Source organism: Pan paniscus, chromosome X (genome assembly GCF_029289425.2).
Source record: "Pan paniscus chromosome X, NHGRI_mPanPan1-v2.0_pri, whole genome shotgun sequence".
Lineage (NCBI taxonomy): Eukaryota > Metazoa > Chordata > Mammalia > Primates > Hominidae > Pan > Pan paniscus.
In genome coordinates, this window is record NC_073272.2 from 2,006,873 (window position 1) to 2,022,320 (window position 15,448).

Sequence of the window (15,448 nt, forward strand, 5' to 3'; positions counted from 1 at the left end):
GGACAAGTCAACGTGTCATCTCCATACAACATGTTATCGCGTTTACCATTATTTCAAAGTAACATGCTAACAAGAATGATGCTCTTCCAAAGCTACCCGTGAAATGAAGCAGTGACTAGAAATAGCAGGTATGTTCAATAATTCCCATGGATATCCTGTTTTGCTGAGACACTTCTCCCACATGAAAGCTAGAGTTCCTGTTTGCGTTCAAATTAACCCCTGGCTTGCTGCAATTTCACCAGGACTCACCATTGTTGATCAGGACATGGAGAAGAATCTTCTTCATCTTGAACTTCTGCACAAACTGCCGGATGGACGTCATGGAAGCCAAGTCACAGTATAAAAATTCCACTGGAAAAGGACAACAACAAAAAATACCTGGTTATCGCCCAACGTATTTCAGAGATTAAGAAAATTTCTAAACAGGTCAAAGTCAATTTCATCTAGGAAGTAACACTTTTTTTTTTTCTGCTCTTTTTGAGATGGAGTCTCGCTCTGTTGACCAGGCTGGAGTGCTGTGGCATGATCTCAGCTCACTGCAGCCTCTGCTTCCTGGGTTCCAGTGATTCTCCTGCCTCAGCCTCCCGGGTAGCTGGGATTACAGGCACATGCCACCAGCCCCAGCTAATTTTTGTTTTTTGTTTTTTGGTTTTTTTTTTTTTTTTAGTAGAGACAATGTTTCACCATGTTGGCCAGGCTGGTCTCAAACCCTTGACCTCAGGTGATCTGCCCACCTCAGCCTCCCAAAGTGCTGGGATTACAGGCGTGAGCCACCACACCTGTCCAGGAAGTAACACTGAATTGGACATGTCAGTAGGGTACAATGAGGAGCTCATACTCTAGGGAGATCAATGAGTCCCATCCTTGTATAGTCCCCTTCCCTTGAGTCTGTGTGGGACCTGTCATTCTCCTCCTGACCTTGATGTGAGCTGATGTTTTGTGAGAGCGCCTTGGGGCCAGAACCTGGGCATGGCCTCTCTAGGAGCTGACAGCAGCCCCTGGCCAAAAGCCAGCAAGATACTCAGATCCCCAGATCTGCAGCTTCCAGGAATTGGATTCTGCGTATAACCATGTGAATTTCGAAGATCCTGAGCTCCAGAGAGGACCTCAGGCCAGATGACACTTTGGTTGTAGCCTAGTGAGACCCAGAAGAGAGAATGCAGTTACACCTGCCCAGATTCCTGACCCGCAGCAGCTGTGGGATAGTAAGTATGAGCCCTTCCATGCTGCTGAGTCTGTGGGTTATTTTGTTACACAGCGTATGTAACTGATACACAAAATGACTCAGAAGCAAGGACTTCCTTCTTCTGCAGTAGAGGAATATAGAATATAGAATTTTATATAATAATCAAACAGGAAGCAATTTATGCATCCCCTGCTACAGACAGTAAGAAGTACGAGCCCTTCCACATTGCTGAATCTGTGTTATTTTGTTACATGGCATATGTAACTAATACACAAAATGGCTCAGAAGCAAGGACTTCCTTCTTCCGCAGGAGAATATAGAATTTTATATAATAATAAAAAAGGATGCCATTTATGGATCCCTTGCTACAGATAGTAAGTATGAGCTCTTCCACGCTGCTGAGTCTGTGTTATTTTGTTACACAGTATATGTAACTAATACACAAAATGACTCAGAAGCAAGGACTTCCTTCTTCTGCAGAAGAATAATAAAAGAAAGCATTTTATTTTTTATTACATTTATGTTTTTGGAGACAGGGTCTCACTATGTCCCCAAGGCTGGTCTTGAACTCCTAAGCTCAAGTGAGCCTCCCACGTCAGCCTCCCAAAGTGTTGGATTACAGGCGTGAGCAGCTGTGTCCAGCCAAAGATGACATTTTTAGAGAGTGAATAACTCAGGGACAGCTTTATAACATCACATAGGTAGAGAGGTAGACTTATGTCTATTGTATTCAGTATATCAACTTCACTCTTTATTTCCTCTCTAAATTCCCAGTGGGTCTCCATCGCTAAAAGTGATGTGTTTGATTGTGTTAAAGCTGTTTTTTTTGTTTTGTTTTTTGTTTTTTGTTTCAGAAGGACTGAGGTTTTGGAGGGAGAGGAACTAGAAAGAAAAGCAAATTCACAGGTATATAATTCTGCCTCCAGGTCCATGGGTTCAAGGAGGTTGGGAGAACAATGCAACAACCTAAAGTCAGACAGAACAAAATGCTTGAAAACTAGCTATTACTTGCAGCAGAGACAGCAGATCTCTGAGGGAAGAAGCAAGTTCCCTTACATTGAGATGGGAAGGTAATTTCTGGAGACAGGTGGAAGGTATTGGGGGACGCTGCCAGTGAGTTCTGAAAGGTGAGGATGGGGAATGGTGTGAGGTGGAAGGGCAAATCACAGCATGTGTGCAGAGGTCAGAGACAGGAGTCCTCAGGGAGTGAGCGAGCAGAGGCTGGTTCTGGGGTGGCCGAGAAGAGAACAGCCTTGATCTGCAGGGCTGCTGGTGGTCAGTGTCATTTACAGCCTCCTCACTGGGGAGCCTCGTAGGGGAAAATCATTACTGTAAAAGAACTGTTAATATTTTTATGAAGGCCACATAGCTTTCAGAGGATAAGCAGTGTGTGTGTGTGGTGGGGGGAGGGGTCTGCCTGTGCCCCCCATGTCTGCGCTGATGTGTAAAATGCCAGCAATCAATTTTATGACAGACACACCTTGCTTAATAAGCTCTATGAGCCTTACTCTCCAAAACTATTACTGGAATGCTCAACATCATTCCAAAATGAAATGACTCTCCACTCACCATCAGAGAGAGAGAGACAGAGAGGGAGAGTAAGAAAGAGAGGGAGAGTAAGAAAGAGAAAGAGAGACAGAAAGATAGAAGCAGAGAGAGGGAGAGAGAGAAAGAAAGGCTAAGAGAGAAAGAGAAAAAAGGAGGGGGAGGAAAAGGGGGAGAGAGAAAAAACAGAGATAAAGACAAAGAGACACAGTGAGAGAGAGAAACAGAAAGAGAGAGAGGGACGGGAGACAGTAAAAGGGACAAAGAGAGAAAGGCAGACAGAGAGATACAAAGAAAGAGGCCGGGCACGATGGCTCATGCCTGTAATCCCGGCACTTTAGGAGGCGAAGGCGGGCAGATCACATGAGGTCAGGACTTTGAGACCAGCTTGGCTAACATGTTGAAACCTCGACTCTACTAAAAATACAAAAATTAGCCAGGTGTGGTGGTGCACACCTGTAATCTCTGCACTTTGGAAGGTGGGCAGAGGTCAGGAGTTTGAGACCAGCCTGGCCAACGTGGTCAAACTCCATCTCTACTAAAAATACAAAAGTTAGGCGACTGTGGTAGCACACGCCTGTAATCCCAGCTACTTGAGAGGCTAAGGCAGGAGAATTGCATGAACCTGGGAGGTGGAGGTTGCAGTAAGCCGAGGTCACGCCACTGCACTCCAGCCTGGGTGACAGAGCAAGACTCTGTCTCAAAAAAAAAAAAAAGAGACAGAAAGAGGCAAAGAGAGAGAGCGTGACAAACACTGAGAGACAGAGAGAGAGAGAGAAAAGAAGAGAAAGAGAAAGAGAGAGAGAGAGAAAAAGAGAGGGAGAGAGAGGGAGAAAGACAAAGAGAGCAGACAGAAAAAGAAAGGGAATGAAATGAGAGAAAGTGTGTGTGTTAGTTTCATATTCCTTACTGTATAAGGAGAAGAAAAGGAAATGGAGAGGATGTGGAGAAATAGGAACACTTTTACACTGTTGGTGGGAGTGTTAACTAGTTCAACCATTGTGGAAGTCAGTGTGGCGATTCCTCAGGGATCTAGAACCAGAAATACCATTTGACCCAGCCATCCCGTTACTGGGTATATACCAAAGGTTTATAAATCATTCTACTATAAAGACACATGCACACGTACGTTTATTGCGGCACTATTAACAATAGCAAAGACTTGGAACCAACCCAAATGCCCATCAATGATAGACTGGATAAAGAAAATGTGGCACATAGACACCATGGAATACTATGCAGCCATCAAAAAGGATGAGTTCATGTGCTTTGCAGGGACAGGGATGAAGCTGGAAACCATCATTCTCAGCAAACTAACACAGCAACAGAAAACCAAACACCACGTGTTCTCACTCATCAGTGGGAGTTGAACAATGAGAACACATGGACACAGGGAGGGGAAGGTCACACACCAGGGCCTGTCGGGGGGTGGGGGGCAAGGGGAGGGAGAGCATTAGGACAAATACCTAATGTAGATGACGGGTCGATGGGTGCAGGAAACCACCATGGCACGTGTATACCTATGTAACAAACCTGCGCATTCTGTACATGTATCCAGAACTTAAAATATAATAATAGTAAAAAAACAAAGAAGAAGAAAAGGAAATGCTATCTGGAATACTTTGACAGAACATAATTTTCTAAAACACGTCATTCTGGATAAAATATTACCAGGCTGTTAGGACATGCTGCTGAGTCTGTGTTATTTTGTTACACAGCATGTGTAACTAATACACAAAATGACTCAGAAGCAAGGACTTCTTTTTCTGCAGTAGAATAATAAAAGAGGGCTAGCACTTGCTTGTATTGATGGCTTGTATTTTCACACGGTTCCTGCATGTGGCAATACCGAAGCACAAAGCTGGGGCGCACACGCACATTTGTTTTCTCATAGGAGACCATAAATAGTTCCCTTCCTCCCATACGTAGCCCATTCTCTTGACTTTCCTTTTCTGGGATGGACTGTGGGGTTCTCGCCGAGAGATGCTTGTGTGCCTCACTTGGGGATCGTAAACGCAAATGTGTCACCTCCTTCAGGAAGTTTTCCTGAACCCCAAGCCACGCCGGGCATCTCTAGATCTGGCTTCCGCGATCGCCACGAAAGTACCCATCATGGCACCTCCTCACTTGCATGACCAGTATGTTTTTAAGCATGTCTCACATGCCTTGGATGCTACGTAACTTTGGAACATACATTGAAATGATGCACCTTTGAGTGTCCAGAGCTGGGCTCTCAGGGCACACCCAGAAAAAAATCAGCGGAAGAGGTAAAGGGACGATGTATGGGAGCTTGGGCCACGTCCTCTGCTGGCGCTCTGCCGCATGCCAGCTTCTGCCCCAGAGGGAGGGGAGGGAAGGAGAGGGAAAAAGAGAAAAGAAGAAAAGGGGAGAAAGGTGAAGTGAAAAATATCAGCATGAAGCAAAAATGTGTCCTCAGACAAAAAGGAAATGCATAGACCCCAGGCAGATAGGAATGGGACCCAGGCAGACAGGAGTAAGACCCAGGCAGATAGGAACAGGACCCAGGCAGACAGACCCCAGGCAGATAGGAACAGGACCCAGGCAGACAGACCCCAGGCAGATAGGAACAGGACCCAGGCAGACAGACCCCAGGCAGATAGGAATAGGACCCAGGCAGACAGACCCCAGGCAGATAGGAACAGGACCCAGGCAGATAGACCCCAGGCAGATAGGAATAGGACCCAGGAAGACAGACCCCAGGAAGATAGGAATAGGACCCAGGCAGATAGACCCAGGCAGATAGGAATAGGACCCAGGCAGGCACTGCAAGCTGTGAGCATCATCTTGGGAATATGCAAATGTTTGTGCTGAATTACTTTCCTTTTTAAAAGTATTTACGCATTTATTGAGACAGGGTCTCGTTCTGTCACCCAGGCTGGAGTGCAAAGGTGTGATCTGGGCTCACTGCAGCCTCCACCTCCCGAATTCAAGCGATTCTCCCTCCTTAGCCTCCCGAGTAGCTGGGACCACAGGTGCGCAGCACCACGCCTGGCTACTTTTTGTAGTTGTTGTAGAGATGGGATTTTGCAATGTTGCCCAAGCTGGACTCGAACTCCTGGGCTCAAGCGATCCGCCCGCCTTGGCCTCTCAAAGTGCTGGGATTACCGTCGTGAGCCCCCTTGCCTGGCCATCCTTTCCTAAGGTAGTAAGAATGTGGTAGGCTAAATGACGGTATCCTCCACTCCGTCCCTAAAAATCTCCTGGTCCTAATCTCTAGAACCTGTGAAAAGATTACCTTGTATGAAAATAGGGTGTTTAGACATTAAAGGTTTTCAAATGAGGAAGTTATCCTGTATTAGCCTAAATATAATGACAAAGATTTTTGTTTTTTGTTTGTTAGCTTTTATAGAGACGGGTCTATGTTGCCAAGGTAGATCTCGAACTCCTGGCCTTGTTATCATACTGCTACCCAAAATGCTAGGATGACAGGCATGCGGAGTTTTTTTTGTTTTGTTTTTTTGGGTTTTTTTGACAAAGTCTTGCTCTGTCACCCAGGCTGGAATACAGCGGACAGATCTTGGCTGACTGCAACCTCCACTTCCCGAGTTCAAGTGATCCTCCCTTCCTCAGTCTCCCGAGTAGCTGGGATTACAGGCACCCGCCACCACGCCCTGCTTATTTTTGTATTTTTAGTAAAGACGGGGTTTCACCATGTTGGCCGGGCTGGTCTCAAACGCCTGACCTCAGGTGATCTGCCCGCCTCGGCCTCCCAAAGTGCTGGGATGACAGGCACGAGCCACCACGCCTAGCCTGGGGTTTTTATAAGAAGGAGGAACAGGCATGCTTGAGACAGATGAGAGAAAATGATGACGTGAAGACAGAGGCAGAGACTGGAGTGATACAGCCACAAGCCGTGGGATGCCTGGAGCCCCCAGGAGCTGGGGGAGGCCAAAAGGATCCTCCCCTAGAGCGTCTGGATGGAGCTCAGCCCTGAGACACCTTGGATTTAAAGTCTTGTCCTCCAGACCTGGGAGAGGAAATATTTCTATTGTGCAAGTTCCCCAGTTTTGGTGTTTTTTTTTTTTTTTTAGTTCAATATGATTTTATTCAAAAATGTATACAGCTGAAGGAGGGATCTCATCTTTTGTTAAAAAAAAAAAAACAATTTTCACAGTATATATTCGGCCATTTTAGCTCTGTAGTGAACAATACCAGAAAAGGAAGTTTCTGTTCAAGGTCCTGACTCCAGCACACTCAGCCAGGTTGCTTGGCAAGATGACACATTTCCTGGTCTGAAGCACACAGCCAATCCTCTCACCCAAGTGGAACAGCAATTCTCCTGCAGGCGCGTGTGTACACACACACACACACACACGGTCTTATTTTCACTGCTCTACACAGGGCCCCGAGAACCCTTAATTTTAAAGTTGGGAAAAACGGGTCGGGCGCGGCAGCTCACGTCTGTAATCCCAGCACTTTGGGAGGCCGAGGTGGGCGGATCACCTGAGGTCGGGAGTTCAAGACCAGCCTGGCCAACATGGAGAAACCCCGTCTCTACTAAAAATACAAAATTAGCCGGGCGTGGTGGCACATACCTGTCATCCCAGCTACTAGGGAGGCTGAGGCAGGAGAATCACTTGAACCTGGGAGGCAGAGGTTGCGGTGAGCCGAGCTCGTGCCATTGCACTCCAGCCTGGGCAACAAGAGTGAAACTCTGTCTCAAAAAAAAAAAAAAAAAAAAAAAAAAAATTGGGAAAAATGTGGAAGGACTCCTTAACTCATTGTCTGCGACAAATCCAACTGCCTTTTAACTCTTAACAACTGCCAGTATCAAATACTTGAAAGTGACGAGATGCTCCATTTAATGCAACAACTCAAATGCTAAGCAATTCGGTCAAGTCACATGCTTGAATATTTTTAAATGTCACTTAAAACTTATCCAGAGAAGATAAGATGTGCTTTTCACAGTAACCCTAAGGAACTCACAGAGAATAAAAATCTTAACCCTAACGGAGTGTGAATCCACGGTAACAAATGCCTTCTGTCACTGTGATTCTGACAGTGAGACAGTATCATATGAAGACGGGAGATTCACGCACCTGCTGTGTCTGATGCCCCTTTCGGCACCTAGCATGGTGAATGATGTCCACGCTTCCCGTAGCCCACACGCCACACCCTCCAATGCAGAAAGTGAGTCTACAATTCTCACTGTTGCTCTTGAGGCTGCCAATAACTCATCCAACTTTTCTTTTATTTGCAACTCAGTGACAGACGGTAAACCCTGAGACTCAAGAAGATAACCTCATCTGGCCGGGTGTGGTGGCTCATGCCTGTAACCCCAGCACTTTGGGAGGCTGAGATGGGTGGATCACCTGAGGTCAGGAGTTCGAGACCAGCCTGGCCAACATGGTGAAATCCGGTCAACATGGTGAAATCCGGTCTCTACTAAAAATACAAAAATTAGCCAGGTGTGGTGGTGCACGCCTGTAATCCCAGATACTCGGGAGGCTGAGGCAGGACAATTGTTTGAACCCGGGAGGTGGAGGTTGCAGTGAGCCGAGATCACACCACTGCACTCCAGCCTGGGCGACAGAGCAAGACTATGTCTCAAAAAAAAAAAAGATAACTTCATCCACAGAAGAATTTCTAACATCTAAAGGGGTTTCCTGAGGGCAAGTCAGAAATACAGATTTCTGAAATTAATGCTGCCCAAGAGATGAAGTCAACTGGAAAGACACAGAGGCATGTGTTGATAAATAGGGATCAAGAAGAAAAAAAAAATTCCTTTTGTTTGGAGTTCTGGCAAACCGCCTGGTTTGGAGGAACTGAATTACCCCTTCTTCTTTGCGATAGAGAACATCATTATGGAATGAACTGTACCTCCCTAAAAAATCCTTTTGTCTGAGGCTCTGGCAAACCTCCTAATTTGGAGGAATTGAATAGTGCCTTCATTTTTTCTTTGCAATAGATATAGGACATCGTTATAGACTGAGCCGTGCCCTCCCTCACTCATCATCAGAACCCTTAAACTCCAATGTGACTTTATTTGCAGACAGGGCCTGTAGGAGCTCAAAAGGGTGAGGCCCTCGTCCAGTAGGACTGGTGTCCTTATAATCAGAGAAACACACAGCAGGTGTGATGGTTAATGCCGAGTGTCAACCTGATTGGATTGAAGGATGCAAAGTATTGATCCTGGGTGTGTCTGTGAGGGTGTGGCCAAACAAGTTTAACATTTGAGTTAGTGGGGTGGGAAAGGCACACCCACCCTTAATCGGGGTGGGCACCATCTAATCAGCTGCCAGCACGGCACATTCAAAAAGCAGGCAAAAGAATGTGAAAAGGTTAGACTGGCCTAGCCACCCATGTTACAGCTTTCTCCCATGCTGGATGTTTCCTGCCCTCAAAAACTGGACTCCAAGTTCTTCAGCTTTAGCACTCGGGCTGGCTTCCTTGCTCCTCAGCTCGCAGACAGCTTATTGTAGGACCTTGTGATCCTGTGAGTTAATACTGAATAAACCCCCCTTTATATATAGCTATTTATCCTGTTAGTTATATCCCTCTAGAGAACCCTGGCCAATACAGGGTCCGTTCCTTACCCCCTACATCTACAACCCTGCTGCCTGAGTTGATAGGGAAGCAGAAAGAGCCCCTTTTTAATGTTTAATTTTATTAAGTATGCAATTTCCCAGTGCCCAAACTCATGTTGATTTCAAAAACTGCCCTTTTAAAGCATGTAGACAGGGTGACAATTCATAGCAGGTGACAAAAATGTTTTATAAATAATATCCACAGAAACAGAAGGTGTCACCGTCTGCAGAATGCAGCCAAAATATTCAGAAGATTTGTATCACTCTAAGTTCTCGTGCTAGTAAGAAATAAAAAACCAGGCCGGGCGTGGTGGCTCACGCCTGTAATCCCAGGACTTTGGGAGGCTGAGGCGGGCGATCACCTGAGTTCAGGAGTTCGAGACCAGCCTGGCCAACATGGCAAAACCCTGTAACTACTAAAAATATAAAACTTAGCTGGGCATGGTGGTGCATGCCTGTAATCCCAGCTACTTGGGAGACTGAGGCAGGGGAATCGCTTGAACCTGGGAGGCGGAGGTTGCAGTGAGCTGAGACCATGCCACTGCACTCCAGCCTGGTGACAGTGCCAGACTCCATCTCAAAAAAAAAAGCTGTGTAAATACATGAATCATTAGATATTAGCCTTTCTTTGCTGAGCCTTGCACATTTCCACGAGGTGTCTCTGGAAGCAGGTTAGCTTTGGTCTTATTGCTGCGTGGAGCAGAGATGAGAGGGATGGGCCATGACATGCCATCCTGCAGCATTCTGGTCTTTGTATGATCACGGCTGGTTGCGCTGCAGGAGCACGCCAGGTCTTTTCACCTAGTTCTTTGTTGTTGTTGTTTGAGATGGAGTTTCACCCTGTAGCTCAGGCTGAAGTGCGGTGGTGCGATCTCAGCTCACTGCAACCTCCGCCTCCTGGATTCAACCAATTCTCCTGCCTCAGCCTCCTGAGTAGCTGGGACTACAGGCACCCACCACCACGCCTGGCTAATTTTTGTGTTTTAGTAGAGACAGGGTTTCACCATGTTGCCCAGGCTGTTCTTGAACTCCGGACCTTGTGATCTGCCCGCCTCGGCCTCCCAAAGTGCTGGGATTACAGGTGTGAAGCACCTCGCCCGGCCTCATCTAGCTCTTGATGACATACTCAGACCAACCCGTGGGGTCCCGGGTCCCCAGAACAGAGGTGGACATGGCTCCGATATCACAAGAACTGGCGCTTCCTGCAGCACACACCTGAGGTTGAGACACAGTGATTAGGTTTTGTTTTATTGTGACTGATCTAGGACACTTTAAATAACACAACACCCAAGAGTCAGCCAAACGTGGCAGCCAAAAGTGCTCCTGACCTTGTGATCTGAAATATATACTTTAACCTTCTCTTGGAAGGCATGTTTTAAGATAATATAACAGCTCCCTCATCATGGAGAATGAAGCCCATCTGTACCAAGTCACCAGGCCATCAAGGAAAAGGAAATAAGTACTTTCAATATTTTCCTTAGAGAAATACAGTTGGGTGGGCAGGTGCAGTGGCTCACACCCGTTATCCCAGCACTTTGGGAGGCCAAAGCGGGTGGATCGCTTGAGGTCAGGAGCTCAAGACCAGCCTGGCCAACACGGTGAAACCCCATCTCTACTAAAAATACAAAAATTAGCCAGGCATGGGGGCAGGCACCTGAAATCCCAGCTACTTGGATGGCTGAGGCAGGAGAATTGCTTAAACCCGGGAGGTGGAGGTTGCAGTGAGCTGAGATCGCACCACTGCACTCCAGCCTGGGCGACAGAGCCAGACTGTCTCAAAAAATAAATAAATAAATAAATAAATAAATAAAGTAATATATTGGATGGTATGATGGTACGCACACTCCTGAATCAGACGGCTGCCACTCTGTGAACTGTTACTGCAAGCTGTCTGTGGTGAGACATGTTCAGAAATTGAAAGTAAATGTTTAGAAACTTAAAAAAAAATAACGACAGTCATTTAAGCTTTGCTCAATCCAATGACTTAAAAAAAACACACTGAGAGCTTCTAGTTTCCATGTTTCTTCAATGCATTTTTTTTAGTAATTCATTTTTATTGTATCTACGGCAGTTATCAATCTGCTGCAGATTAGGGAAAGGCAGTTTTGCCATGGAGAGTTTAAAAGCGCTGATTCTGAGCACAGTGTCATCTGGATAGAAACTCCTGAGGTACTGCTGTAATTTTCCACAAAAACACTTGTGGGGATGTAAGAAACAGGAAAACCCATACTACTGCTAATAATTGGAACCAGTGATCAAAGGATGGGTAAAAGCACAGGCTGAGCTTCCAAAAACAGCAGTGCGAATGGATTTTTTTTAAAAAAAAACTAGAAGATGCATTTTTCTTGCTCCTTGAGAAAAAAGGCTTATAGCCACTAGCAACATGAACATCACCATTCTGTTGAGATCACTGGCTTGCGAGGCGGTGATATAGTTTAGATCTGTGTCCCCACCCAAATCTCATGTTGAATTGTAATCCCCAGTGTTGGAGGAGTGGCCTGGGGAGAGGTGATTGGATCATGGAGGTGGATTTCTCACGAATGGGTTAGCACCATCCCCTTGGTGATGTTCTTGTGACCGTGAATGAGTTCCCTCAAGATCTGGTTGTTTAAAGGTGCACAGCACCTCCCCTCCACTCTTGCTCCTGCTCTAGCCATTAAGACGTGCTGGCTTCCACTTCACCTTCCATCATGATTGTAAGTTTCCTGAGGCCTCCCCAGAAGCAGAAGCTGCTCTGCTTCCTGTACAGCTTGCAGAACCATGAGCCAATTAAACCTCTTTTCTTTATAAATCATCCAGTCTCAGGTACTTCTTTATAGCAATGCAAGAACAGACTAATACAGATGGATGCATGCATGGACGGATGGACGGATGAATTGATGGATGGGTGGAAGGATGGGTAGATGGGTGGATGGATGGATGGATTGGATAGATGGATGGATAAATGGATGGATGGATGGATGGATGGATGGATGGATGGATGGATGGATGGATGGGTGGATGGGTGGATGGGTGGATGGGTGGGTGGATGGGTGGGTGGATGGGTGGGTGGATGGATGGATGGATGGATGGATGGATGGATGGCTGAATTGATGGATAGATGGATGGATAAATGGATGGATGCATGGATGGATGGAGGAATTGATGGATAGACGGATGGGTGGATAAATGGATGGGTGGGTGGATGGATGGGTGGGTGGGTGGGTGGATGGATGGATGGATGGGTGGGTGGATGGATGGATGGATGGATGGATAAATGGATAAATGGACGGATGGATGGATGGGTGGGTGGGTGGATGGATGGATTGATGGATGGATAGATGGATGGATGGATAAATGGATGGATGGATGGATGGATGGATGAACTGATGGATGGATGGATGGATAGATGGATGGATGAATTGATAGATGGATAGTGATATGGTTTGGATCTGTGTCCTCATTCAAATCTCATGTTGAATTGGAATCCCCAGTGCTGGAGGTGGACCCTTGTAGGAGGAGATTGGGTCACGGGGGTGGATTTCTCCGGAATAGTTTAGCACCATCCCCTGGGTGCTGTTCTTGCAATAGTGAATGAGTTCTCGTGGCATCTGGTTGTAGAAAAGTGTGTAGCATCTCCCCAGCCCACCCCAACTGCATCTCTGTCTCTCCTTCTCTTGCTAGGGCCATGTAAGACACCTGCTTTCCTTCACTTTCCACTATGATTATGCATTTCCTCATGCCTCCCTAGAAGCAGAAGCTGCTCTGCTTCCCGTACAGCCTGCAGATCCATGAGCCAATTAAACTTCTTTTCTTTATAAATTACCCAGTCTCAGTGTAGCAATTCCTCAAAGACCTACAACAAGAAACACCATTTGACCCAGCAATCCGATTACTAGGTATACATCCAAAGAAATATAAATCATTCTATTATAAAGATACAGGCACACATATGTTCATTGCAGCACTATTCACAATAGCAAGGATGTGGAATCAACTCAAATGCCCAAGAATGATAGACTGGATTAAAAAAAAATGGTACATATACACCATGGAGTACTATGCAGCCATAAAAAGGAACGAGATCATGTCCTTTGCAGGGACATGGATGGAGCTAGAAGCCATTATTCTTGGCAAACTAATGCAGGAACAGAAAACCAAACACTGTACACTCTCACTCATAAGTGGGCGCTTAACAATGAGAACACATGGATACAGGGAGGGGAACAACACACACTGGGGCGTGTTGTGGGTGAGGGCCAGGGAGGGGGAGAGCATCAGGAAAAATAGCTCATGCCTGCTCAGTAGTGAAGTACAAATCAAAACCACAATGAGATACCACCTCACATCAGTTAGAAGGGCAATCATTAAAAAATCAGGAAACAACAGATGCTGGAGAGGATGTGGAGAAACAGGAATGCTTTTACACTGTTGGTGAGAGTGTAAGTTAGTTCAACCATTGTGGAAGACAGTGTGGCAATTCCTCAAGGATCTAGAACCAGAAATACCATTTGACCCAGCCATCCCATGACTGGGTATATACCCAAAGGATTATAAATCATCCTACTATAAAGACACATGCACACGTATGTTTACTGCAGCACTGTTCACAATATGAAAGACTTGGAACCAACCCAAATGCCCGTCATTGATAGACTAAATAAAGAAAATGTGGCACATAGACACCATGGAATACTATGCAGACATTAAAAAGGATGAGTTCATGTCCTTTGCAGGCACACGGATGAATCTGGAAACCATCATTCTCAGCTAACTAACACAAGAACAGAAAACTAAACACCACATGCTCTCACTCTTAAGTGGGAGTTGAGCAATGAGAACACAGGGACACAGGGAGGGGAACATCACACACTGGGGCCTGTTGGGGGGTGGGGGGCAAGGGGAGGGATAGCTTTAAAAGAAATACCTAATGTAGATGACGAGTTGATGGGTGCAGCAAACCACCATGGCACGTCTATACCTATATAACAAACCTGCATGTTCTGCACATGTACCCCAGAACTTAAAGTACAATAATAAAAAGAATAGCTAACTCATGCTGGGCTTAATACTTAAGTGATGGGTTGATAGGTGCAGCAAACCACCACGGCACATGTTTATCTATGTACAATCCTGCACGTGTACCCGGAACTTAAAATTTTAAAAAATTACCCAGTCTCAGGTATTTCTTCAGAGCAGTGTGAGAATGGAGTAATACAGGCAACCAATGGGCTTTGCTCATTCTTGCAATCAGCATCTTTTTTTTTTTGCATCCATTCAGGAGCTACCTCGCACCAAGAGAAACACTGGTAGGAAGGGTAAGGGGAACAGGGTATGGCTGGCATCACTAGGGGAAAATGAGCCGATACATCAAGCCCTGCAGCAGGGGAAGGCAGAAGGCTCACTGGGTGCTAGAACTTGAACTTCACCCCTGACATTCAGAAAAATCTGTTTGGACAAAGAGCAGAGCAGGAATGAAGCCCACAATTAAGATTGCGATCAATTACCTTTTTTTTTTTTTTTTTGAGGCAGAGTCTTGCTCTGTTGCCCAGGCTGGAGTGCAGTGGTGTGATCTTGGCTCACTGCAACCTCCACCTGCCAGGTTCAAGCGATTAAGCCTCCCAAGTAGCTGGGATCACAGGCACGCACCACCACGCCTGGCTAATTTTTGTATTTTTAGTAGAGACAAGGTTTCGATGATCAGTCATCTTTTTGACGCACTGCTGGATTCTGTTTGCTAGTATATGGTTGAGCATTTGTGCGTCTATCTTCATCTGGGATATTGGCCTGTAGTTTTCTATTTTTGTCGTGTCCTTGTCAGATTTTGGTATCAAGATGATACAGGTTTTGTATAATAAGTTAGGGAGGAATCCCTCTGCCTCAATTTTTTAGAATCGTTTCAGTCAGATTGGAACCAGCTCTTCTTTGTACATCTGGTCGAATTCAGCTGTGAATTTGTCTGGTCTTGGGGCTTTTTTTTTTTGATTGATAGGTTTTTGTAAATTACTGATTCAATTTCATAACTTGTTATGAAATGAGTCTGTTCTGGATTTGATTTCTTCCTGATTCAATCTTGGGAGGCATGAGGGAATCAGCCCAGGTGTCCACCAATTATGTGTTGGATGAAGAAAATGTAGTTGTTGCATATATACCTTAGAATAGTATAGAGCCATAAAAAAGAATGAAATCA

General features: G+C 45.7%; 1 protein-coding gene across 3 annotated transcripts in view; it reads right to left on the reverse strand.

The window, feature by feature from the left end:
* The window catches only part of DHRSX (dehydrogenase/reductase X-linked), a 302,105-nt gene that overhangs the window by 66,341 nt on the left and 220,316 nt on the right, over positions 1–15,448 (reverse strand). For all 3 annotated transcript variants that reach the window (XM_034951362.4, XM_063601860.1, XM_055106613.2), the window contains one exon: positions 250–351. In XM_034951362.4, coding sequence (XP_034807253.1) covers positions 250–351 — 102 coding nt within the window. The remainder of the gene's footprint in view (positions 1–249; positions 352–15,448) is intronic.